Source organism: Ascaphus truei, chromosome 5 (genome assembly GCF_040206685.1).
Source record: "Ascaphus truei isolate aAscTru1 chromosome 5, aAscTru1.hap1, whole genome shotgun sequence".
Lineage (NCBI taxonomy): Eukaryota > Metazoa > Chordata > Amphibia > Anura > Ascaphidae > Ascaphus > Ascaphus truei.
Genome location: NC_134487.1, coordinates 184,543,646 through 184,571,046, shown reverse-complemented (window position 1 = coordinate 184,571,046; position 27,401 = coordinate 184,543,646). Strand labels below are relative to the sequence as shown.

Sequence of the window (27,401 nt, the reverse complement as noted above, 5' to 3'; positions counted from 1 at the left end):
GTTTTTGTTTTTGATTCATTAAAATAAGCTATATTTTTTATTATGAGAACGCATCCTTGTACTTTTTTCTGGCTTTGCCAGTATTGGACGTAGTGCTCCATTTTTCTGTTTCTCTTGTTCAATGTACTGTATGTATTAAAAGTATTTTTTGTGTTTTTCCCTTTCCGGGCATGCAATCAAGCAGGAATTGCTAGGGGATGAGTTTCAAGGGTGGTTGTGCAATGGTGAGCTAATGGTGAGCTAATGCCCTGGATTGTTTAGGGAAGATGGCGATATGCCCAGTTGGTATATATTACAATGATGGCTAAGCCGGTTATCCGGCCAGCAGTGTAGGTCACGAGTCACGTGTATATGTAGGCTCAAGACACAGCCTCAGACAGCCTGGCACGGTTCGTTTACGGGTATTTTATATATATATATATATATATATATATATATATATATATACAGTGTTCGACAAATCACCCAAAAATCTACTCGCCCAACCAAAAAATCTACTCGCCACCTAGTCCCGCCCCTAGTCCCGTCCCCAACCCCGCTATAAAATAAAATATATAAATAAAATACATTTAATAAATTCCAAGTCAGAACAACATTCGTTTTTGACATAAATGTATTTATTGTATTACATTATACTCCAATTAGGTGTGTGTGTGTGTGTGTGTGTGTGTGTGTGTGTGTGTGTGTGTGTGTGTGTGTGTGTGTGTGTGTGTGTGTGTGTATCAATGTCGGATCTAGAAATAAAAGCCAGATGTGAATGACTAGTTTCCTGAACCCCTTAACCAGTGTCTGGACGTCGGCGCTTCACAGAGAGAGACAGACAGAGAGACAGACAGACAGACACACACACACACACAGAGCGGCACACCCACACACACACACACACAGAGAGAAAGAGAGACACACAGAGAAAGAGAGAGAAAGAGAGACACACAGAGAAAGAGAGAGAAAGAGAGACACACAGAGAAAGAGAGAGAATGAGAGACACACACACTGAGAGAATGAGAGACAGAGAGAGTGCGACAGAGAGAGTGCGACAGAGAGCGCAAAGAAGAGAGTGCGACAGAGAGAGCGAAGAAGAGAGTGCGACAGAGAGAGCGAAGAAGAGAGTGCGACAGAGAGGGAAAGGGTGACAGAGAGAGGGAGAGGGTGACAGAGAGAGGGAGAGGGTGACAGAGAGAGGGAGAGGGCGACAGAGAGAGGGAGCGGGCGACAGAGAGAGGGAGAGGGCGACAGAGAGAGGGTGACACAGGGAGAGGGTGACACAGGGAGACGGAGAGGGTGGGTGACACAGGGAGAGGGTGACACGGAGAGGGAAAGGGAGGGTGACACAGGGAGCGGGACAGGGTGACACAGGGAGAGGGAGAGGGTGACACAGGGAGAGGGCGAGAGAGGGAGAGGGTGACACAGGGAGAGGGAGGGCGACACAGGGAGAGGGAGGGTGACACAGGGAGAAGGAGAGGGTGACACGGAGAGGAGAGGGTGACACAGGGAGAGGAGAGGGTGACACAGGAAGAGGAGAGGGTGACACAGGGAGAGGAGAGGGTGACACAGGGAAGAGGGTGACACAGGGAGAGGGTGACACAGGGAGAGGGAGGGTGACACAGTGAGAGGGAGGGTGACACAGGGAGAGGGAGGGTGACACAGGGAGAGGGAGGGTGACACAGGGAGAGGGTGACAGAGGGAGAGGGTGACAGAGGGAGAGGGTGACAGAGGGAGAGGGTGACAGAGGGAGAGGGTGACAGAGGGAGTGGGTGACAGAGGGAGAGGGTGACAGAAGGAGAGTGAGGGTGACAGAGGGAGAGTGAGGGTGACAGAGGGAGAGTGAGGGTGACACAGGGAGAGTGAGGGTGACACAGGGAGAGGGAGGGTGACACAGGGAGAGGGAGGGTGACACAGGGAGAGGGAGGGTGACACAGGGAGAGGGAGGGTGACACAGGGAGAGGGAGGGTGACACAGGGAGAGGGAGAGGGTGACACAGGTAGAGGGTAACACAGGGAGAGGGTAACACAGGGAGAGGGAGACACAGGGAGAGGGTAACACAGGGAGAGGGAGAGGGTGACACAGGGAGAGGGTAACACAGGGAGAGGGTGACAGGGAGAGGGAGACACAGGGAGAGGGAGAGAAGGTGACACACGCACAGACACACAGACACTCACTCACACTCAGACAAACACACACACACACACAGTCTATCACTCACACACAAACACTCACCCGCAAGGCAGGGGGTCGCACATGGCAGCGGGGGCCTCCGCACGGCAGGAGGGCCTCTGCAAGGGGCCGCGCCCCCTCCAGAGGCGGACGCCGACGCTGATAGAATGGAGAAGGGCCGGTAGGGGATTTCCCCTGCTTAGAGCAGGGAGTCGCACCGGTTAGGGGATTTCCCCTGCTTAGAGCAGGGAGTCGCACCGGTTAGGGGATTTCCCCTGCTTAGAGCAGGGAGTCGCACCGGTTAGGGGATTTCCCCTGCTTAGAGCAGGGAGTCGCACCGGTTAGGGGATTTCCCCTGCTTAGAGCAGGGAGTCGCACCGGTTAGGGGATTTCCCCTGCTAACGGCTGAGCTGGCCATTAGAGCAGGAGAAGAGCAGGGCTCGGGGTTTTCATTAACAGCTGAGTGCTTGTGTGACAGATCCGCAGACTGTCCACAGAGGCAGCACACCGACGCCGTGTGGGGTGAGGAGGGGGGGTCACGGAGGCCGGGAGATATTGGGGTGAGGGGGGGTTACGGAGGCCGGGAGAGATTGGGGTGAGGGGGGGGTCACAGAGGCCGGGAGAGATTGGGGTGGGGGGGTGGTGGATGGCCCGATGCGAGGGGGGGCGGATGGCCCGATGCGAGGGGGGGCAGATGGCCCGATGCGAGGGGGGGCGGGGTGACAGATGGCCCTGCATGGGGCTGGCTGCCGGAAGGGGGAGGAGTGGAAGCGCTGAGGAGGGAAAGTATTGCTGAGAGGTGGGGGAGGAGCGAAGGCACTGCTCAGAGAGCCGGAGGCAGGGTAATCTCCCCCAACAACATGAACCCGCCTCCGGCTTTTTTTTTTTTTTCTCCAGCGCGAGCGCGGGAAAAACAGCAGCGCGACCAGGGAAATTTTAAAAACACAAGTGTGCGGCTTGGGCCAATATTTACTCGCCCGGGGGTTAAATCCACACGCCCCGGGCGTGTAAATGTATATAATTGTCGAACACTGTATATATATCTATATAATTATATATATATATATATGTATATATATATGTTGGCGTTTAATTAAAGCTGTGGCCTTTATACCCCATATACAGGGTGGTGTCTTATATGTGTCTGTGTCTGTTATTGGGGGAAAAGGGGGAGGAACATTTGTTGAGACCTGTGTATGTATGTATGTATATATATATATATATATATATATATATATATATATATATATATATATATATATATATATATATATATATATATATATATATATATATATATATATATATATATATATATATATATATAATATATTATATATATATTTTTTATATATATATATATATATATATATATATATATAATATATATTATATATTATATATATATATATCCCATATACAGTGTTATATGTGTCGGTGTCTGTAATTGGGGGAAGAGGAGGGAGGAAAATGGGACATCCATGGGGCATGAGGGGAAAGAAATGGTGTGTATTTTTGTCACTAAAACATTTAGGAAATATATGGGTTTAAATTAAAATTTCCTACTGGATTTCGGTGTCCCCTATTATAAAAACTTAAATGTGCCAACTCTAGCCTAAAGGAGAAGAAGGCATAACAGTCAATAAAATAAGGCATGTGCAAGGTATGCAACTGATAAACTGATCATGATAGGATCTCACTCACTGCATGCCACTTAAATAATTATAATAATGTATTTATAATGCGCCACTATGTTCCACAACGCTGTACAATTGGGGTGATAGACAATAACCAAATAATTTAATGCATAGCAACAAGTATGTTGTATTTATTTTGTTGCATTCCAAAATTTTATTGGGCCTTATTGCCCAGGTTATCTGAACACTTTTATAAGGCTCACAGCCCTCACAATAGACATATGCAGATCCTGCTGGAAAAGAGCCATTGAAGCAGTTAAACTTCACTCGTATTTTAGCTCATCAGCAAGGCAGTAAAGGTATCTTATTTACAACATCATTTAACCATGAATACAAATAACACATATTAAAAGATCTTCTTCGATTGAACCCGCTTCATTACCGTTGACTAATGAAACTCTATCAAGCCTTTAATCTCATTGGCCCCAAGTCTAACCATTCGTCTCCTGAATTAGACAGACTGCTCAGTAAAATGAAGCTTATCTTAAAGGAGACAAATAGATTGATTATTAGCCTCATTCTCCTGGAGAAAAGGTATAATTCCACAATTAATATGAGTAATGAGAATTAAGCCTCATTGATAATTAACTGGGTTTTGAGGCTGTTTGTTCTACTTGCTTAGCATAATGTTTATATTTCAGCAGAAGATATTTCATCATAAGTATTATTCAGACAGCATAGGCAGTGTGCGAGGATTTCTGTGTTGTGTGCTTTAGAAATCCAAGGTGGGAATCATTTAAAAGGGTATTTCAATATGCTATGGTGCCATCGGCTGAAAGCCTCTTTCCAAGTCAAGGGAGTCTTTCCCGCGATTGTCCGCTTCACAGTATATTGAATAAGCCTCTTAGGAGCTTTTTCTATATCCGCCCGATTGGGCTGTTTTTGTCTGAAATTCCCTATTGACTTCATTGGGGAATTTTTACAGGAAACTGCCAATCAGATGCTTTGAATATAGAATAAGTCCATTAGTGGTTTGTGTATTTTGGGTTCAGTCTGTTCACTGTGGCCCTGATACTGTCTTTGGGAGGAGGACGATCTTTTTGTGCACCAAAATTCATCTGAAGGGAAAGGCGTGATGGATCATGGATCTAAAGGGCCTGGCTGGCCCTCAGGTCGGGTGTAACGTCCACATCTGTCTGCTGGGGCCTCTGTATGCAGCAGGGGCCCCAGCTCTCCTAAGATGCGGGGCCTTCATGCCAATCCCCCACCCTGACATGCCAGTCTACCTATCCATGAGGGGAATTAGAGGGGGAGAGAGCCAGTAGGTGTATGAGGAAGGGGAGTGTAAGAGAAAGAGAGGCGGGTGGGGGGCTCGCAAGACCTCTGACAATGGGAGGTGATGGGGGGGCGGCAAGTGAGAACTCTAGTCCTGGGCCCTGGGAAAGCTGTTGGTGGCCTATGGGTCTAGTCTATGTCTAACCAACATTTAGGCCATTGGTACGAAGAGTTAGCAAACTAATTTGTGGTAGTTAAAGGTGCAATCTCACATAGTTGGCCCAGTTAATTAGGGGCCTCTTAGTAGAAAAGTGTTTGTCAATCAAGTGTTTTCTTTGCCCTTATCCCACCATGTCCTTATCAGAGAACAGAGGTGAGGAGGGGGGACACTTGCTGAACACACAGTGACATCAAACAAAAGGGAACAGCTAGAGGAAATCAAGCCCATCCCAAGGCTACCTTTTAAACATACTTAAACTGTAGATACCAATTTTGGGTAAAAGTGTATCCATTACTGAGATCAGACCTCTTAAGGAATTGCCTCTTTAAGGCACAGATAGATTAAAGTCTTTGGGGCTTATTCTCTAAACTGTGAGAACGCAGTTTTAGATGATCTCGCAAGGAAATCCCTATTGTTTTCAATGGATCTCTCCATGTGATATGAGTGATAAGCGATTTTGCAGCTTTGTGAATAAGCCTGCATGTTTACTAAGCAGTGCTAGGCTACAAGACACTTTACAGTGTTAAAAGAAAACTTACGGTCCATTCAAGTCAATGAGCAGTAAGGTGTTTTATGGCTTAGCACTAATTAGGAATAAGGGTGTAAATGGTTGGTTTACAAATAACTAATGTTAGTCTGGAACCAGATTTCCACATTACAGACCGATCTTTAATCACCAGCAATATATTCTTCCACGCTTTTTGTTTCATGTGTTTTAGATATAGAATCAATCTTCTACCCAAAGATTTTTTTTCTTAAAGGTTCTTTAAAGGTGATCTCTGCCCTAGGCATGAGCAAAATAATGTTTGCATTCAGGAATACAGTCAGTGCCAGAAACACTGGAAAACATTGATACAGAAGCAAAAAAAGAATAGTTTTCTTTGAGTTAAGACAGCACCAGATTTAACTAAAAGGTAGTTGTATGTAAACAAATTAGCATTCATTAATTTGACACTTGGGTTGACACTAGCAGATAATGAACTACAGTCGTTTTCTCTGCAACTTCCACACTAAAGCCTGCTAAAAACATGTATATTTTTGAGATGAAGAATGTAACAGGGAAATGTAAATTGTTCCAACCTGTAATGCTTTCTCACTAAGGTGCAACTATACTAAAAGTGACAACACACTATTGAAGTGAATGTGGTGTAAGAATTTCCATGGCTTTAGTAGCTCTCGACCCAAATGCTCCTTACATCATATGAATATAATAGGGCCTGAGAGCAAAATCATGTCTATTTGGGACCCAGTTCATTATAATGCAATTCATAGTGTATTTGCTCCATTAAAAGCAGAAATGGAGTTTCACTTGCTAAGGATTATGTAATACCCGTAATTAACCATTTGCTGTCAGATGGAGCAGTGGCACATTACACTGCACATTGCTGTTCCCTCTGGAAGCAAAGCTGTTCTCTAGAGAAAGATAGGGAGGGCTGGTGTAGGAGCCCTCAATGGTTTGGTTGGCCCTGGTACCTTCAAATCTACAAGCAGCCCTGCTATGACTTATACAGTGTTGATTGAAGACTGACTCACCAGAATAGCTTGCTCCAGTGATACTGCTTTGCACCAGTGGAACATTCCTGTAGAGTCCAGCACTGTATGGCTGTTGCCTTCCTTCTTCAATATGACATCTCTAAGAAAGAATTTGGATAAAGAAGGCATTGCATTACAAGTAATATAGTATTCATACTTGTTTTGTTGTATAATGCTTATAATGTAATATTCTTTATTCTTATATAGTGCTGACAATGTACACAGTCCTGTATATATGTTGCAAGCACAATGAGGCCCTTCCCTAAAGAGCATACAATCTGAGGCACTGGGAGATGACGTGACATGTCCGAGGTCACAAGGAGAGCTGACAATGGAATTTGAAGGTTGGGGTTCATTGGCTTCAAAGGCCGTGTTCTTACCCCTAAGCTACACCAACCACAGTGTTGTTTTCATACACGATTATTAATTGTGGAATATAGTATTATATATGCTTAATAACTTTCTGCCGCAAAGACTTTACAATCTCATACACAGGAAGAAAAATAAATCTATATGTCAAAGCAAAGAGAGTGTACTGTGACGCACTAAAGGTTTTCTTCAAATGTTCTGCCTGCAGCCGTGTGACATGGAATAAACTTGGATATCAAGTTTATAATTGAAACAGGCCTCAATTGAGGATTTTTATACTATTTTGGACTGAGTTGAGTTTCCCAACAATAAAAAAATGCAAAACAGTGACGAAGACACAGAATTTGATACATCTTATTATTAATATGTATGTCATATTTTAATGCAGCATAGTACCTAGATAAATTGAATCCGAGATAACGTCAGCTCCAAAATATTTGTAATACATAAGGAGCCGCGTATCACTATATACTGTCTGTAAAACTACAGCAAACAAACTGGAACAGATTTATCAAAGCAAAAAATCCCATTGTATCCTATGGGACCCTTTTATCTGATACATCCGGTGCAATGCTTCTCATGTATTTATGCCCAGTTTTGCAGCTGTGAGACTTTGATATATAGCCCCAATAGACCCAACTCTATGTAATTTATTCTTGGGATGATGTTAGTGTCATAATATGTTTGAATTACAAAGGCAAGAGGTCTAAAATGCACCATTGGAAGCAAATCCTTCTTTACCCTTTTCGCTGCTGGATGTCCCAAGGCACCAGAGTACCATGGGACTTCTGGGAACGCAACCATGCGATCGCTTCGGATAGAGATCACATGGTTGCAGCCAGGCCACCAGTGATGCAAACGGAAGTGGAGTATCCTCCACTTCGGTTCCGATAGCGTTTACATGATCTCCCCCTTGGAAACATGCAAGAATCACATTGCATTCCCTGAACCTCATTAGGGCTTATTATAGCCTTTGTGGCGTGAAGGGAATGTAAACCTTCATTATACAGTACTTTCAAATGGATTCCATATCATCATGAACCTGTGGTCCAGGTCTTGTCTACTAAGTCTTACCAAGTGCATTGTGGGTTACAACAGCCTTGTGCTTCAATAGCTTTGTGTTTCTACAGTATGTAGACCTACAGGAGTAGGACTGGATTGAATCTCATGGTGACATAGAGATGTGATGAGTATGCTCATTACGACTGTAGTCAAAAGAGCTCATTCCTAGGTATGCGTTCTTTACAAAATATATCAGTCATTATTCATTATCTTCCCCAATAACCATCAATACCAAACAGTCACACAATGTAATGAACACTGCCCTCTCCTCCTCCTCCAGTCTGGCCATCTGGATCTTATTGAACTGGTGGCATATGTATTGCACATGAAACCCTGAATTACTGACTTGATAAATGGCAGACTCATAGGAATGGTACATTCACTGAGTAGGAGATAATAAATTCACTCTTCTTGATGTATATAAAGCATAGCAAATCAATCAGCATACGTTTTTCTTCCATAATAAAAACATGATGCAAGTTCTCTTGCTGTCAGCCCCCGCATAACCGTGTCCTAATGTTATGGGAAACAGACAATGCTTTGGAGGAAACACCTGTACCACGAGTTGCGTCAACAAAAAAGGTTGCAGCAGACACACTTCATTGCAAAGGCATCCACCTGATGACATTGCCAAAGTGGAAATGAATGTAACCAAGGCTCTTGGACTTTGACGAATGCTCCGTTCCCTCCATCTGGTTTGCACATGAACCATACTTTTTGCAAAGCTTGACACTCCTTCAGAGATTAATAAATTATTGCTGGAAACAAACTGTGTTCTGGGATGCAGGCAGTAAGGAGGGGATATGGCAGAGTGCTTAAAATGCTAAGCTGCCAGAAAGAAGATAGTTCTCAGCTGAAGTCCAGAATCCCACTATGATCTTTGATAATTTACATTGAACCAGCAATCCACCTCCTCATTTTCCATTCTGTTCTATTATTTGTGATGGGCGAGGGGAGGGAAGGGGGGTATCTTGATTTCCCAAATTTTTTAGACCAAATCTAACCCTCCCCCCCAAACCCCAAATCATCTGCAGACTGGACTCCATGCAGATTAATCCAAATTCGCCATTGGATACAATCCGGACGGATTTTTAAGAATCCGCGGAGAGAGATATATCACCTTCCACGGATTAATGTGTGTCCGGATTTTTAACAATCCAGCCACCGATTTCAGATCGCTCTCTAAAATAAAATAAATAATCCAAAATTGCATATTTTCCTGTTTGAGACTGATCTGTGGAAATCCGCAGACCAAACAAAGCAAATGGCCAAACCTAGCCAGATCCAAATCCACAAAAAAAATTGCCCTTCTCTACACATTAGACTAACGTGGTCCTAACAATTTAATAGTACCCATTGATACGTTGCACCTTTATTAAAAATGGATGCAACTTTGCTGGTTGGCCAATAATTAGCCCCAACGCCATTGGTAGTGCCTGGTATATATGCCTTCTACCAAATGCATCAAATGATGTTTTGCGCTAACGCACTTTTGTGTCGCCTGTAGCTGCGTCAATTGTAACACATTTGTTACTTATGTTAGACTCAGATCATTAGCCAGGAAAGTTTAAACCACTTCAGACTTGGCAGAGTTTTTAATGCAGAAAAATGGGTGAGTCAATGATATACAACATTTGATACATTGCATTATAATGTGTATCATGTAACATCTCCCCAAGCTGATTCACACAGGGAAACATTTTTATCTTAGTACAGTACCAAGATAAATGAACTGTAATGCTGCAATTCAATATGCTGGGAAGCTATATTATGCTTGTTAGAGAATATTTGAGTCCCATATAGAGCTGAACTCTTCTCCAGCACAGGGAAGATTCACAGCATATGGAATAGCGGCCCAAGAGACACACAATGAAAATACCTCTTTCTGCTCCGTATTTAATATGCTGGGAAGATATCTGGAGAAGAGTTCAACTCTTTTTCAAATTCTTGGGACTAAAATATTTGCCAGCCTGGGGCAGACGTCATAGGGTTAACCACTGTATGATAAGGATTCTGAGTGGTGACATGCATATGATATCCTAATTGTGTTTATATAGTGTACAAACTAAACTGACACTTCATTTCTTAAACTAAAACAAATTGATTTTTTTAAAAGGGTTTCTGTCTCTTTTGCTACTCGTAGAGCCTAAACATTTTAATACGGTGTCTAAGGAGCTTGAAGATAGGTTGGGCACAGATGAATCACTGAACATTCCAGCATTATTTAGCAATAAGAGAAAACATAGTTCAAGAACAATCACCCTCACCTTACTCTGACAAACGAAGATTAAATCCGATTTCTTTGGAATAACAGATCTGGCCACATGTTTGGCCCCCGCTGAGATGTGTATAATGTTTGACATCATATGTGCCAGGACTGGTTTTGTGTTTGTCAGGGGTGGGAAATATAAACCACATGGAAGGTCCACAAACTGAGCAGCTTAAAATAAGGACATGGTCCTATCATAAAGTGATCTGAATATTGAATACAACTAATATGTATATTAATATAAATTAATATATCTTAATTTATACTGTAATATTCTACTTTTGCTATTTGATCCTTAAGTATCTATAAACACTTTAAAATGTAAATTGTAATCTACATACAATTTTAACGCCTAGGCTGCCCTTATGTACGTCATGAAGAGGCCCTCTTTCTAGGGGGATCGTGTTCCCAAATATGAATGGAACAGAAGTGGAGAGAGATGGTTGTAACGAGTTACATTTTTCCAATTATCAGTTGATATTTTGATCTCATTAAGATGGCTCTTTAGTTTAGGTTTGTTATCAAATCTACCTTAACCCGGGAGTTCTTTGGAGCTGATCTGCAGGGGCCCAACCCCCAGGGACCCCCGGTTAACAAGCTACAACTAGTTTTGTCCACCGGGAATACTTGCCCAGTGGACATAATATGGCTGCATTCAGACTCGCTCTGATGGCCAATAGAAAGCTGCAATGTCATCAGACGATGGTGTCGCAATTTTCTATTGGTGACTGCGGCCATATTTGTAGTTTTGTTGCATCACATACTGAGGCAAAAAAACTAAAATATCTCACCTCAGAGAGATTTAAAAAATCGTGATTTTTAACACTTAAAGCATTTTTTTACAGAGCAGGATACTAACATTGTACTGTAGGCGTTAAACTCAGACAATTTTTTCCGGAGGGGAGACTGCTGTTTAAATACTCCTTAATAATGCCTCTGACTTCTGCTTCATCCACATTGGTACAAATCTGGTCCCAGATCCACAGAGCTCTGGTATTGACTGAACGAAGCGCTAACTTAAGTTAACGCATCATTAAGTGCTAATGGGAATCTTCAAAGCTCAATAACGCTGTGTTAAGAACTGTGGTTTGCCCAGAGAGGGCATAGCGTTAACTATATTGGATGTTAATGTTAATGAAATGCAAAAGGCCAGGTCCCCGCTACAGCCGGCGGCACGCGTGGCCTCATGCACGCCTCTCACCCTTTCCTCCTCCCTAGCTGTCCCTGGTGACTCCTCGCTTCCTGGCTCACTGCATACTGTGACGCGTCAGCCAGTAGGGGATACAACTGAATTGTGTTCCCGTGCGGTGACGCATCACATGGTGCGGCAGGGAGCCAATGAAGAGGGGAGGTCGCCGGCAGGAGGGTGGATCCTTCCTCAAGGTTCTCAGGGGAAGACACGAAACACTGAAGTCATTCAGAAGAAAATAGTCATTTCACATTCTGATTTTAAAACAGCTCTCATTCACTGACCTGCTCTTATCTTCTGTGTGTGTGTATAAATATCATGCTATATTTGGAAAAATCAATGTTTAATGCTGATATAATTTGGTTACTGGCTCTTATTCCCAGCACGGGTGCCCACTTAGTGCCACTAATGCACCTTTATCCTGACTGCGACACTGATAACCTCTTAATAAGCCTCCTCCATTAACTTGCCTTTGTGCTTCAGGCTAAGATCCCGCTGATCTTGGTAAATGTAGGCACTGTCAAGTGTGTACACACACAGTTGATGGTTAGCGGATCAGAAAATGTGCGATATGGCCGCGCCCCCCACCCCCCATCATGGCCATGCCCACTGACCCATTTTGGCCATGCCCCTCGCACCTAAAAAAGCTGTCTACAGACCGCAGATCGCGGTGAAGCGCCGTGCACGTGCCGTCAGGATGCAAGGTGGGCATGCAGGCGTGTGCAGCGAGACCTTAGCCTAACAGCATCTAGCTACAGAGGTCCGTAACCACATAGATCTAACGAGACATTAGTTATGTCATAGCTAAACTTGGCATTTCTCACACCCAGGTCCTGAAATTCAACAGGATCTTGTTGAGTGCAATGCCACAGCTACAGGTATAAGTTAACTAAGATAGCGTCATTTACAGAGTTCTTTCGCTCTCCTGACTACTCTTTTTTGAACTTTTTTAACACATATTCCCGGTCTGGATGGGAGTAACGCCATCTTTGGGTAAGACTGGCTTTTCTCCATGTTAATTGAAGCTAACACGAGGCAGTGCTAACTTAACATGGCTAATTTTAAGCCTGTGCTAATGCAATAAATAAGAGCCGTTGTTTTTGCATATATTTAGCTTTGTGGATTGGCGTTAACCATTAACCTCAGGGAACAGGTGGTTACCGATTTTGATAGCGTGATGTTATGAGCCCTAAGTTAATGAACCTTCATGTATCTGGGCCCTGGTCTTCTACACCAGATGATTTCCACAGCAGCAGTAAGGTCAATACTTTGACCTTAGATGACTTTATAAATGGAAAAAGACCCATCTGAAATATTTAGGAATTTATCTTACCAGAGACCATAATTTACTATATAAATATAATTACCCTGATCTATTCTCCAAAAAAAGATCTACAAGTCTGGAACTCCCATTGCATATCCTGGATAGGGCATATAACCGCAGTTAAGATGAATATTCTCCCTAGACTCTTGTACTATTTTCAGACATTACCGGTAGCTGTCCCCCATTCTAATATAAAAGAAATCCAGAATCGAATTATGCAGTTTATCTGAAAACACAAACAACCGAGGATTGCTAGGTCAATTATGTTGGACGCCAAGGAATGAGGTGGTATGGCTGTTCCAAATATTCTAAAATATTATATAGCCTCCCATATGAAGCAAATGATTTACTGGCATTCCCTGAGAGGAGTGTATGCCTGGGTGGACCTGGACAGCTCGCTAAAAAAACGATTGGACTGTCCTCTTTGTTGAGGTCTAGTTCTGGGACGGGGACCGGGAGACAGTCGGAACCGACAGTAATTGGATTTACTTAGAAAATTTGGCAGATGGCAAAACAGAAATATAAGGTTTTGTCGACCCCTTCTAGGCTCACACCCCTGTTCGGTAATCCGGGGTTCACCCCGGGTTTTCGGGGTCAGGGTTTTGAAATTTGGAGAGATAGAGGAATCCTAGAGGCATGAGATTTATTAGAAAAGGACAAACTAATGTCTTTTGAGGACCTTATGAGAAAGTATGGTCTACCCCAAATTGAGCTATTGTGAGGATTCGCCATCCTGGCGGCCAAAGACTGTCTACCCACCTCTCTGACCCTTCTGCAGCAGACACTCAAGATGCGCACTCTTATGGTCCTGTGACGCGCGCGCGGATCATGCGCTGTATGGTCATGCTTCTGCGGACCTTGGCCCCGCACCTCGCACTGTCATACGACGTGGACGCTCATCCAGCCTCCCTGCTGACACCCCCTCATCCTCAGTGACGCGCGCGGGACGCAGCGCAAAGGGCCCCGTCCCCTCTGGTCCCAGGAATCGGCGTGGGAGTGACGTACAACTCAAGCTCTGCCCCCTGGCCTCCGTGACGCGCGCGAGACGGCACGCGAGCAGTTCCACAATCAACCCTGATTAGGCTGCATCCTCGGGCACACCTGTGTGCACCAGCAGCCAATACACTGCTACTTCCTGGTTCCGCCCTGGCTGGCTATTGGAGGCTCCTCCTATATATACTCTCAGTCAGTCATTGCTGAGCATAGTCATTGTGACGCCGTGCCTTGCTACATCCGTGTTCCTGCACCTTGCCTTGCTTGCTGATTAACCTCTTGTTGCCTGACCCTGCTAGTACTTTGGACTCTGCATCTCTCTACTCCTGATCTGGCTTGTCTGACAATTCTCCTGGTTCCTATCCTGAACCTGGCTACGTACCCCGACTATCCGATACTCTCCAATCCTGAACCTGGCTACGCACACTGACGATCCGCAACTCTCCGCTCCGGAACTTGGCAAGTACCTTAACTATTCTACCATCCGTAATTCTGACCTGGCCTGAACGACTACTCTACAATTTAGGTGCGCCCGCGTGGCTGTGGATCAGCGTTACTCAATTTCCTGCCTCAGCACCATGGTCGTGCTTCGTTTGTGGTGAGCTTCGCGTTACAGTATGCTCAGCCACACAAACTTCGACCCCGCTGAGGTAGGAAGAGTCCTGTGCACACACGCGAGCTACCTTTCTAGTATTGAGGAAAAAATTGTGGCTAGTGACCAAAACGTACGCTCCCTGCAGGAGAACTTTAGAATTTTCACTCAAACTCTCCAGGAACCTCGCTCTCTCCTTGCTCCTGCAATTCCTGAGTCTGCCACCATGTCCTCTCCTCAAGAACCCTGGTTACCCACCCCCAATCGTTATGGAGGTGACCCCCATGAGTGCCAAGGTTTTCTCAATCACCACGCACCAGAGAGAAGAGCACGTGGACACAGCCTTGAGGACTGCAATGAGGAGGGACGAACCCCGAGCCAAGAAGAGAGAGCTGACATCTGCAATGAGGAGGGAGAGCTAGATGCCGGTGAAATTTTAACACGACCCCGGTTATAACGCAGTGGTTGTGGACCCCAAGGACCACAATATAACGGGGTTCAGCTGTATAAATAACAGGTCATGGGTATAAGTGCTTCAGACATAAACGTAACATTTAGGAAGAGGAGTCCCTGCTCCAAAAAGATTACAATCTAATTGGTATGTAGGAGGAACGTACAGAGACAGGAGGAGGTCATTAGAAGGATTAATGATGTTCAATTAATGGAGAAACTTACCTCATTTCTAATACTCTGCTCGAAAGTATGAGAGGGTCTGGGAGCCATGGGATGCTGGATAGGGATACGTTCCCAAAGGGAGAGAGGATATGGGATTGCTGGTCGAAAAATATGGTGTTTACAGATGCTGTTTGATATGCAATGTGACAGTTGGTGTTTGTAAGAAATCTGATATAAAATGGTTGTTCCCCCCCAAACTTTTTATTTTTGTATCCTACCCCTCCAGATTTATGTGTGAGAAATAATTAAAATATGTTTAAAAAAAAAATACCTAATACAGTACCTATCAATACACAAGCAACAGTATAATAAAAAAATACAATCTAATGGCCACTAACCCCTTCATTACCTTAGCGGTTTGTAACTACTATAGTAATTAATGGGTTAACGCCTCCTCCCCCGCTACCCACATGGGCGGCCTAACCACCCACCCCAGGGCAATTATCCCCAGCCTCCACCCCCCCTACCCATTGATTGGTACAGTGTTAAACATGCCCATATAATATGGGCATACTTTCCCACTATAGCAATAAATGGGCAAGCTAAAAATAAAAAGGCACAAAATAAAAAACATTTCATAAAAAAATACACATTACAAATGCCAAGAAACCAATTGATTGGCACAGTAGTACATCATGCCCATATAATATGGGCATGATTTACCACTATGACCGTCAATGGGAAAGCTAAAAAATAAACAACCATGAAAAATACAAAATTAAATCAAAACAATCACCAAAAGAAACACACCAAAAATAAACAACAATAAAATAAGCAAACACCAACAAAATACCATAAATAAATAAAAGCAAATACCAAAAAAACCCATAATTAAAAATCAAAACACAAAAAATAAACAAGAATTACAAAAACAGTCAACAAAGAAACACAATAATTATTCAAAGCAATCAGCACAAATACATATAAAAGAAATACAAACAAGCATTTGCCAAAAAATGCATTGCTTGTCACTGTACGTATTTATCTTTAGCCCTAAGGGGATAAAGATAAATCCATTGGCAGTCAATGGGCAAGCAATTTTTTTTTAAATACCTGAAAAATAAAAATTACATACATTAAATGTTTTTCTTATCTTTAGATGTCTTCACCCTCCGATTCCTGGTGTATCAGGACGCTCTCCATCCACGACACAATGATCCTCAGCTTCAGGTAAGTTGTTTCTTCTTTTCTTCTGTTCTTTCTTCATTCTTCTCTTCTTGCTTTGTAATCCATTCCAGGCGGCGGATGTGGTCCCGTCGTCTTCTTGAGGGCAAATGAGATGGTACAGGCCTTATATAATCCTATTAGATGGTGTAACATGTGACAGAACCTCTTTTTTTCGGTAAAGGATGTGACGTCATGTAAAGAGAGCGAAGCCAGACATTTGGTGAGGGGAGGTGAAGGGGGGGCGGAGGGGAGGTGAAGGGGGGGCGGAGGGGAGGTGAAGGGGGGGCGGAGGGGAGGTCAGAGGGGAGGTGAGGAGGATGGTGAGGGGAGGTGAAGGGGGGGCGGTGGGGAGGTGAAGGGGGGGTGGAGGGGAGGTGAAGGGGGTGGAGGGGAGGTGAAGGGGGGGTGGAGGGGAGGTGAAGGGGGGGGTGGAGGGGAGGTGAAGGGGGGGTGGAGGGGAGGTGGAGGGGGAGGGTGGGGGGGTGGAGGGGAGGTGGAGGGGATGTGGAAGGGAGGGGAAGTGGAGTGAGGGGAGGTGAAGAGGGGTGAGGGGAGGTGAAGGGGGGTGAGGGGAGGTGAAGGGGGGTGAGGGGAGGTGAAGGGGGGTGAGGGGAGGTGAAGGGGGTTGAGGGGAGGTGAAGGGGGGTGAGGGGAGGTGAAGGCCGCTCACTCACCCGTCCAGCCGCCCACTCACCCGTCCGGCCGCTCACTCACCCGTTCGGCAGCTCCCACGCTGACTGTAGCGGAGCCGGGGGGGGGGGGGAGGGTAAGTGAGTGAGGGGAGGTGAAGGGGGGTGAAGGGAGGTGAAGGCTGCTCACTCACCCGTCCGGCCGATCCCTCACCCATCCGGCAGCTCCCTCACCCGTCCGGCAGCTCCCTCACCCGTCCGGCAGCTCCCTCACCCGTCCGGCAGCTCCCACATGGATCTGAGGCGGGAGGCAGCGTGTTGTGGGCGCTCCCCCGCTGTGTCCCGGGCGCTCACTCCGCTCCCCCGCTGACTGTAGCAGCGCCGGGGGGGGAGGGGGGCGTGAAAGCGCAGGAAACAGGGAGAGGCGGAGGAAGAGGCGGAGCCTCCGGGACCGGCAGGTAAGAGAGCGGGAGATGTGCTGCTAACACTGTGAGCCCCGCTAATGTATGTAACACCCCCCCCCCTAGTGTGTGTGTGTGTGTGTGTCTCCTTCACTCCGCCTCAAGCCAATGAGAGGTGTGCGGGGGCGGGCGGGCCAAGGGAGCAATCTCATTGGCCTGGCCCAAGGTCCAATGAGATTGCCGCTAGGGACACGGGGAGGGACACAGGGAGACACATACAGACACGGACACATAGGACACTTTCACAAATATATAGTAAGATTTTTTCATTTGCTTTTCACATATTTGTAGACAACACACTGCACTCTTTATGAACTTTGGTGTCTACTGGTTTGATTGTGTGTTGTTCACAACTATACATTTTTGGTGTCTATCCTTAGTCAAATATAATAACTACGGTCCTGCATTACTGGATTACAATTAATATTATTGCACGACCATAGAGCTACTAATACTACACATTTATAGTCCTATTTACCGCACGTGTCTACCAGAATATGGGGGAGGTTTGCTGTGAGGCTGCATTTTACTCAGTGCACTTATATATCAGCTTATTCTGCCACATAAATATAGGGGCATACTTATAACTTCAACCCCTACAAGGGTATTTATCTGGCTCTAGAGGGCAATATTATCTATCAAAATACAAGAGATACCCGGGTTCCTGAAGCGCTTAATAGGTTTTAAATTAGATTTGTTTTTCTCAAATAAAGTATTTCATTATTGTTTAATTCAGTAGCGGCTCATTGCTTATCAGAGGGATTATTTTCTCGTGTATATATCTTTGGTTAATAGCACTTTTACCCATTCCTATTGTTGGTTACAGGGTGTGGGGGTGGTAGTTGCCTCGGGTGGGTGTTTAGGCCTGGCGGGAGGGTAGTGCGAGGGGTTAATGCCTTAATTACCTTAGCGGTTGCAACTGCTAAGGTAATGAAGGGGTTAACTTCTACTGCCACCCTCCCGCAAGGCCTTAACACCTCCCCAGGGGCAACAACACGCTTCACCCACCTCCGGTACACCCACAGGGACCACCCGCATGCCCCGAAAACCCACGGGGATCACCTGTAGACCCCTAGACACCCGCAGGGACCACGCGGAGACCCACAGAGTCCACCCTGAGGCCCCCAGATACCCGCAGGGACCACCTAAACACCTGTGTGGACCACCCAGAGGCCCCCAGATACCCGAGGGGGCCACCTGGAGCCACCTGGACACCCGCAGGGACCACCCGGAGACTCCCAGACACCTGGAAGGACCACCCAGAGACCACACGGAGGCCCCAGACACCCACAGGGACCACCGGAGGTCCCCGGACACCTGCAGGGACCCCCAGACACCTGCTGGGACCCATTGACTGCCAATGTATATGGGAACACCTGGTTTGAATCCCGGTGAAAACTCTCTGTGACCCTGGGGAAGTCCCTTTGGGCCACATTTACCAGGCAGAGCCAAACCTTATGCCCATAGTTAAAATAGCCTTTAATCTTCCACTGCCAAAATCAGATAGCAAACTCTTTGCACTCTTTATACTTCCAAATACATCAAATAAATATAATTTAAGAAAAAAATACTTATTTTGACCTACACTTTACATGTATTGTACTTGAATTCTACCAATGATTACACTACTACACGTCTAACTAGTTAAGATTACTGGTCTGGAAACCATTACCAAGCACAACAGCATAATCTTGTGACTATAAACTGTTCCCAGGCCACCTCTGACCCATCTCCAGCACTATCAGCTGGGTAACTAACCCCCCTCCTTGGCTTTTCCTTCTGCGGTTTTGTACTTGTCCTTCATAAAAACAACCCGAGGGTGGAAATTATTCAAAAAGCTCATGTTTGACACCTCATCTGTTCCAATCTGACAGCGATACATAATGTAAAGGCCTGCGAGAGGCTGAGCGCAAGGAAAAAAAGAAAAGAAATGCAACTTAAAACGGAGATTGACTCCATTCCAAGAGGCCATAAACGGTAACAAAGAGCGAAACATGATTTATTTCACTGTGTAATCTTTACAGTAAGTCATCCCTCAGACGGTTCCCAATGACAGAATTTAATAATATTAATGCCCAGAGCAATCACAATCGTGGCCGGTGGAAGTATTTATCAGGCTGCCAATTCAAGTAAATGCAATTCCATAAGCAATAATGTAACATGTTTAAAGCAAGCTAATAAAACAAGTCAGGGGAGAAATATTACAGCGCATTTTCCGCCTCTCCCTTAATCCCGGCTATACGTTGCTAAAGCGAAAATGTAAATCTCGCCTCTCCCCCCTCCCCTCTGCGACTCTCCAGCTCGGGCATTTACTGCCTCGGGGAGAAAGCGGGGAGGGGGGGGAGAAAATATAACACGCTGACCTATTCTGCTTTTCTTCTTTTCAAATACACGTCCGTGAAAATGGTAATCCTTTTTTTTTTATATATATATATGATTTGCAGACTCTTGTAAGGATAATTAAAGTGAAGGTGGCATGTCCGACTGAATGTGCTGCGGTGTATAGTGATGCCGAGTGTCGACTTGTGAAATGCTATTTTTAAGAAAACCCTAAACAAAAGCAGTGGTGCTGTGCTTAGATTTCGAACAGAGGTGGCCAACTCCAGTCCTCAAGGGCCACTAACAGGTCAGGTTTTCAGGATATCCCTGCTTCAGCACAGGTGGCTCAATCAGTGGCTCAGTCTTTGACTGTCCCTGTGCTGAAGCAAGGATATCCTGAAAACCTGACCTGTTGGTGTCCTTTGGGGACTGGAGTTGGCCACCCCTGATTTAGAAGGCTATGCTTCTGTTAAACAAGGAGGCATAGAGCGTGGCCCCTCTGAAATGCTCTAAAAAAAAGTATGTGTACTGTGGATGAATTTAAAAGAGCATCATTCCCTTACGCTAAAGTGACTTATTGTATACTTTAAAAAAAAAAAAAGAGGCAGGTTGGTGGGTTTCAAATCCAATATTAGCGAACTTTGCAATAAACTTTTGAACACAAATGCGAGCCAAAACCTAAGAAAGCCTCTTCCTCTGATTAGTTTGTATTTTCTGTGTGGTTTGATTTTCTTTCTTTTAATAGATTGGGTGAGCGTTTAAGTTAGCAAATGGTAAAAAGAAAAAACCCACCAAACTTTAGGAAAAAATTCACAGTCCAAAAACGTCCGATATATATATATATATATATATATATATATATATATATATATATATATATATATATATATATATCACATCACCTTGATAAAGGTCCCGCTCGCGGACTGAAACGTTGGAATGATGTCTTGTTGAACTAATACATTATTTTTGACAACCATCTGGAGTGCTGCCTTTGATATTCGTCTACATCCGGTATCGTATTGCCTATATATATATATATATATATATATATATATATATATATATATATATATATATATATATATATGTGTGTGTCAGTATTATATATATATAATGCTTTTTTCTAGAAAAAACTGGTGACGGAACTCTGACGTGAGGATGGGACCGTGGGGGGAAGTGATTCTGGGGCATGCACAATAACATACACATTTATACACACATCAAAATCGTTTTGAATCTGTGTTATTATTTTGTAAATAATTATTATTACATATTATTTGTTTTATAAAACATATACGAATAATTTTATTTTACATTATCACAATAATGCTATAAAATTGATCACGTGGTCTATGAAGAAAGTTACAGGAACTGCGTTCCCGCTGGAAAAAATAAATAAATAAAAGGTGTAGGGGTGTGTGTACATTATTTAGGTTATGGTGGGTGAAAAGGTGACTAAAAACCCATATAGCATATAAAAATATGATTTGTGAGCACATTCACATGTCTCAGACAGGTCAGCAATCCTGCTTTTCGCCATTATCACTTAGCATACAGTGCTGCCACTGCAGCAAGGGATTCTAGGAAATGACATGCAAATGAGCACACAGTGCCACGTTTTGCCTTAAATCCATTATTCTATGGAACCTTTAAGCCAATGCGTGCTGTTTTAAACACCGCTTTTAAACACAGCCTGGGATAATATGCAAAGCCAGTAAACCCACACCATGCTATTCACATGTCTCAAGGGTTCAATAAAAGCATTTCGTTTGCCACAGAACGGTATTGTGTATTCATTTTATATATATATATCTATATATATATATATATATATATACATATATGTATATATATATATATATCTATATATATATATATATATATAGATATATATATATATATCAAATGGAAAAGTGTTTATACTGTATATTGTATATATCTTAAGATGATTATAATATTTGTATAATTCATGAATATTTGTATTTTTGTATTTTTATTGTGTAACTCTATACACTACGTACAGAATGATCATACAGACATTAAAACACAATGACTGCCTCTCTAATTGCTTAGCATTGCATGCTCACTCCTAGAACGGTTGGCGAGTGAACGCCGCCATTTTTGGAGTTGCAGCTGCTTTTTGTTCTTTGTATTGTGTTTTCCAGAAGAAAGGTGCTATTTATGAACTGGAACTTTAACAGATGCATTGCTAACGATTGCTAAGCGTGCAGGCCAAATAAATAAGAAATTCAGCCTCCCTACGGTACCATTGCAGAACACAGCACCTCGCTTTCATTAAATGCCTCCCTCTGGCCTAGTTGACTTTTCAGCGTGCCTTTTTAATAATGATATTTCTGCAGAATCTGTTCTCTTCCCCGCTCCCCCCTCTTCCAGCCCCCACACCCATCACCTTCGCAAAATGATGCCAGTAAAATAAAGTGTTATAAATCCAGTGACATTTCAAGTCAAATTAAGTCAGCATTAAGGCGCTGTGTTTACAGTGTGTTCAAACAGCTCTTCTAATATTTACTGCTGGGCTTATATTCATAGCGGTGCAGGAGGGACTGATTTACAAGCGAGGCCCCTTTTTAATATAAATCCTTCGGCACAGGTTGCACCTGCCACTAACCGAGAGTCAATGACATTTGAAAAAGTAGTGGTACTGTGTTGCACAATCCTTTTATACTGTTGGTCCCACTTAAAGGGTCCGTCCCTTGGAGTAGCGGTGTGAAAACTGTGGGGCGCGCCCCCCAATTTTTTTTGGGGGGGCGCGGGCGGTTGCAGTGGTCCCGCGTTCTTCCCCAATGCATTTAAATGATATACTGGGAGACCGTGCGAGGCCTCTGCAACCTCTACTTACCGAGGTTCAGCTGGCTTCAGGATGCGTGACCATGGCAACGCGGCGTCAAATGATGCCGCGGGGTCATGTCCCGGTTTCCACGGTAATGTGACGTCAAATGACGCCGCAGGTCACATGACGTGACGTCACACGACCCCGCACGAGGTAAGGAAGGGAGCGCACCGACATAGTAGAGCAGGTGGGGGGCGGGGGGGAGGGCGCAGCAACTAAAGTTTGCGCGCCCCTGCCTTGGAGGACCAAAGTGAACAAATGACATGTTTAATATAAAGTAGCTGATTAGTACCAGATCAGACAAGTTAATAATTTTTTCAACTTTTACAATCTTTACCTAATCTCTGTTGTGGGCCAAGATTCACAGAGGTGCATTACTGACTTGACAAGGTGCTAAACTAACGCCTTGTTAAGTGCCAACATGCATCATTAAAGCTCACTAACCGTCAGGCTGTTTCTGGCATTGCATTAATTATAACGGGCATTAGTACTAATGATATGCTTCTAGATCAGGGGTGCACAAACTGGGGAGCACACACCCCAAATGGTTGCAGGATTTGACAGGGGGGGGCGCGGTGGTTACGGAGGCCCCGCGCTCTTCCCCAAGGCATTTAAATTAAACGCCAGGGGATCGCGCATGGTCTCTGCAACTTCCCTTACCTTGTCTTCGGCAACGCGTCGCCATGGCAACGTGGCATCATTTAACGCCAGAGACATGGTAAGGAGGGGACGTGAGCAGACAGAGGGGCGCAGACTGAAAAGTTTGTGCTCTCTCCTGCTCTAGATTGTAAGCTCTCAGGAGCAGGATTCTCATTACCGTCTGTATCTGTTTACACTTGTTTGTCCTTAGGCTGCATCCCCGCTAGCGCTGAGCGGGCGACGTTTGCGGCAGTTACTTACATATATAGATATATTTAAGTCCCTGCTCACGCTGTGCACGCGCGCTCGTACGCGGGCACACACGGTCAACGGCGCTCGGGTACACAAAAAAACTTGTCTTTCCAGCACGCTCAACTACCCGCAATAACCCCCCCTCCCCGCCCCCCGCACGCGCGTGTAAATGCAGGACACCCGGCGCTCATGCTTGGAGTGCTCTCCAAGCATGAGCGCGCTCAGCGCCAGCGGGGTCTTCCCCCATTGTACCATGCTACGGAATATGCTGGTGCTTGATAAATAAACAATAATAATAATAGATTGGTGTTCCCCCTAAACGCATATTTCATGGTCTAGACGGGAGTAACGCCACCTTTGGGTAAGATAGGCTTAGCGTGAGTTATGTTATGTTTCGCCAACGTGTGGCAGTGCTAACTGAACATGCCGTTGCTTTTGCATATGATTAGCTTTGTGGATCAGAGTTAACCTCAGGGAAAATAGCCACCATTACTAATTTTGATAGCGACCTATTATTAACTGACCCCTGTGGATTTGGGCTTAGATGTTTTGTTTAGCTAAGGATGGCAGCATGATTAGTGTACAGAAATAACGGGAAAGATAACATTTGATTTACATGGACCTGAAGAATACAGAAACAGACTTGTTTTTACACAGGAAGGAAATAAGTACAAATTGTACTTTCCAGATTGAATCTTTCTAAGGAAGCTCATAAACTTGTGGGACTGACCCTGTAAACGCTATTGATTAGAATGGAGCTGAGTTCTTTCCAAGCAGGAGGAAGATGGCTTTGTAGCATATTTAATAAAAAAAACCTTTTTTCTGATTCTCTTACCTGTAATCACTATCAGGGAGGACACCGAGAGATCTGGTTTTTTCAGCCAGCAGCAAAGAACAGTCTGGCACAAAAAGGATCAGAAAGTGAGCATGATGACAAAATAAAAAAACTAAGGGGGGGGGGTGAGGGGTAGAGGCGGGAGGGAAGGGAAGGAGGATTAAATAAAGTAGATGGGAAATAACATAAATAAATGCAGTCAAAATGTGCAAAATAAAAATTACAATATTAATTCCATGCAGGATATAAAAATAATTACAAAAATATATATACAAATGAAAGGGAATTTAAAAAGAAAAGAAAAAAACAATAACAAACGATAATGTAAGTAATTATAATAAAAAATATGAAAACAAGTAGAAATAAAATAAATACAATATGACATTTTTTTCCCTTATTATTTTTGTGGAAATCCCACCTTTGTGTTTGATTCTGAGAGAACACAATAAACATAACAATAGTTACATATCACATAGTAAGTGAGGTTGAAAAAATACTTTTGTTCATTGTGTTCTACCTGTGTTAAATTTGGACGATGGATACTGATCCAATGATGTCTCATGCTGTAAGTGGAAAAATAATGGCCTTCCTGACTCTAGTAATGGCAATCAGATTTCTCCCTAGATCAGCATCCTTCCCATGTTTACTTATCTGATATATCCCTGTATACATTTAGTTACTAAAAAGATGTCCAAAGTTTTTTTGAAGATATCTATTGTATCTGCCATCACAGTCTCCATGAGTAATGATTGCACATTTTAACTGCTCTTACTGTGAAGAACCCATTCCTTTGTTGCTGGGGAACGCTCCAACCTTAAAGGATGACCTTGTGTCGTGTGTATAAATTAATCCAATGTGGTTACTATGTTGGAAGCAGTATTGAGTCACCACTGCATTCAACCTGTGTGTTCCACAAATGTCTAGGACAGAAGAACATATTATCCAGCCCTGCAGAGTTTACAATGTATGTTTGGTGCCTGAGGCACAAGGAAATTAAGTGACTTGCCTAAGGTCACAAGGAGCCAATACCAGTATTTGAAGCAGGCTCCCTTGTTTCAAACTCGGTGTCATTGTTTTCAGAACAAGAGATCAACGTTTTGGTTCGGTCGTATTTATCAAGATATTAAACAGATGCCAATATATAAACCCGCTGTGTGACACTGAGGTGCAAAATGAGAAAAGCTGACCCCCCAGCTGTGAGGTCATGGTTGCTGGGTACACATATGGTGTGGGGGAGAGGATGAAATTACACTATCATTTTAGAGGTGCACAGGATGCAATTAGCAGCAACAGGGGTTTGAACCCTTTGGATGTTCCATGACATAGCCACCACATCATGAGGTTTGGCACTCCAGGGGCCTCCATAAAGTTGTAGCTACATCATGGGATTTCTGCTCACTTCCTAGGGGAGATCTCTCCTCAATAGTGACAAGGAGCAGTCACAAGATCGTGATGTGCCGGAGGAGCTGTGACACTGGTGCTGTGCACCCTCTGACACCAAAAGAGTTAAAATAGGCAGAAATACTTGATGGCAATATAAAATGTCACTTGAATAGAGCTGGCAGTTACAGTCACTTGGCATAGTTAGGCCATAGGAATAAACTGTATTGGAGTAGAGAGTATCAGTAGATACTACGTAGGTAGATAAAGTAATTAAATGGTTGTTAAGTCAGTCCTGACGAACATGTAAAAATAGATTTGAAAAGTAAAAGCCACAGCGAAAGCACCAGTATTATTCTCTGATGAAATTGTGGCTTCGTATTGGCCTATGGAAGCGAGGCTCAGATGGCAGCCATATTGACTTTCAAAAAGGTACCAGAAACACTAACACAAAAAAGCAAATAACTTGGAGAATAGCACAGTTCAGCTCTGAGGGATTTCATAGTTCCTATTCTGTAAAAAGAAAAGAACTACATATATATGAGTAGGGGAATGGCTGCTTTCATTGGGATTTATACTGCTAAGTGTGGTTGATTGAAGGTTGTCCCTACATTTAAGTGGTGCAATTCAGGCCCATGTTTGTGATAGTAAGAAATGAAGGCATTTGCAACCTACAGTATTAGATGTATAGCAGTTTACAGGGTGAGTTTTAACCAAATTGTCTCTGAAATGTCTGCCCTGGCCATAACATAACATCGATTGACGGTGTTACATAGCAGGGAGTGCCAGGTATGACATGCCGGGTCTGTCATACCATTTGTCCATGATCTCCCTTCTGTCGACTGGCGACTGATTGGTAAAGGTGGTGATGATAGCCTCGCAATGGGGCTTCATTTTAAAGGGCTTGTTTTGTGCTGTCAGTTTCTTCACGTTTTGGGTTCTCTCTTTGAAGGAAACATTCACCCATGGCGGCAACTTTGAGAACTGACCATTCTAGTTACTTGAATCTTTTGTGAAAAGGGTAAACCAGAGAGACCAGAAGCAATGTATTCTGGTCCAGTGGCTTAGAAATGATGAAGTAGCAAGGCACTTATCTATGTAACTGGTAACGTCCAAAAAAAGGAATTGTGGAGGGTTCCTGTAATAAAGTAAGCTAAAAAAAAGTGTCAATAGAATGAAGGTCCTTGATAATATGGTAGTACCCCACTTTCACCTATTTGCTTGAGTGTGTGCACTACCTTCATTCCTTGATAATATGGCCAATAGACTGAGGTTTCCCTGCCCAGATCAAGAATATATAGTCTATAAACTGCATGTAAAACAGTAGGAGCCTTATTCTATAGATGATAGCGTCGATCAAACGCTACAGCATGCAAAGTTCCTTTAAAGTCAATGGGGCTTTCCGTGCAATGGCACCAAACCGGCACCATCATACTTTTATTTACACTAAAGCCTTGTGTGTGATGCCACCAGTTTTTTAAGACTCCTCCATAAATGTATGGTCATACTGTATGCAAATGTATGGTCATACTGTATGCAAATGTATGGTCATACTGTATGCAAATGTATGGTC

General features: G+C 43.9%; 1 protein-coding gene across 1 annotated transcript in view; it reads right to left on the bottom strand.

The window, feature by feature from the left end:
• KCNU1 (potassium calcium-activated channel subfamily U member 1) overlaps positions 1-27,401 on the bottom strand; it is a 244,552-nt gene that overhangs the window by 38,480 nt on the left and 178,671 nt on the right. The window contains exons 20-21 of the mRNA XM_075601398.1: positions 24,449-24,512; positions 6,820-6,919 (exon numbers count right to left, since the gene is read on the bottom strand). Of these exons, the coding sequence (XP_075457513.1) occupies positions 6,820-6,919; positions 24,449-24,512 (164 nt within the window). The remainder of the gene's footprint in view (positions 1-6,819; positions 6,920-24,448; positions 24,513-27,401) is intronic.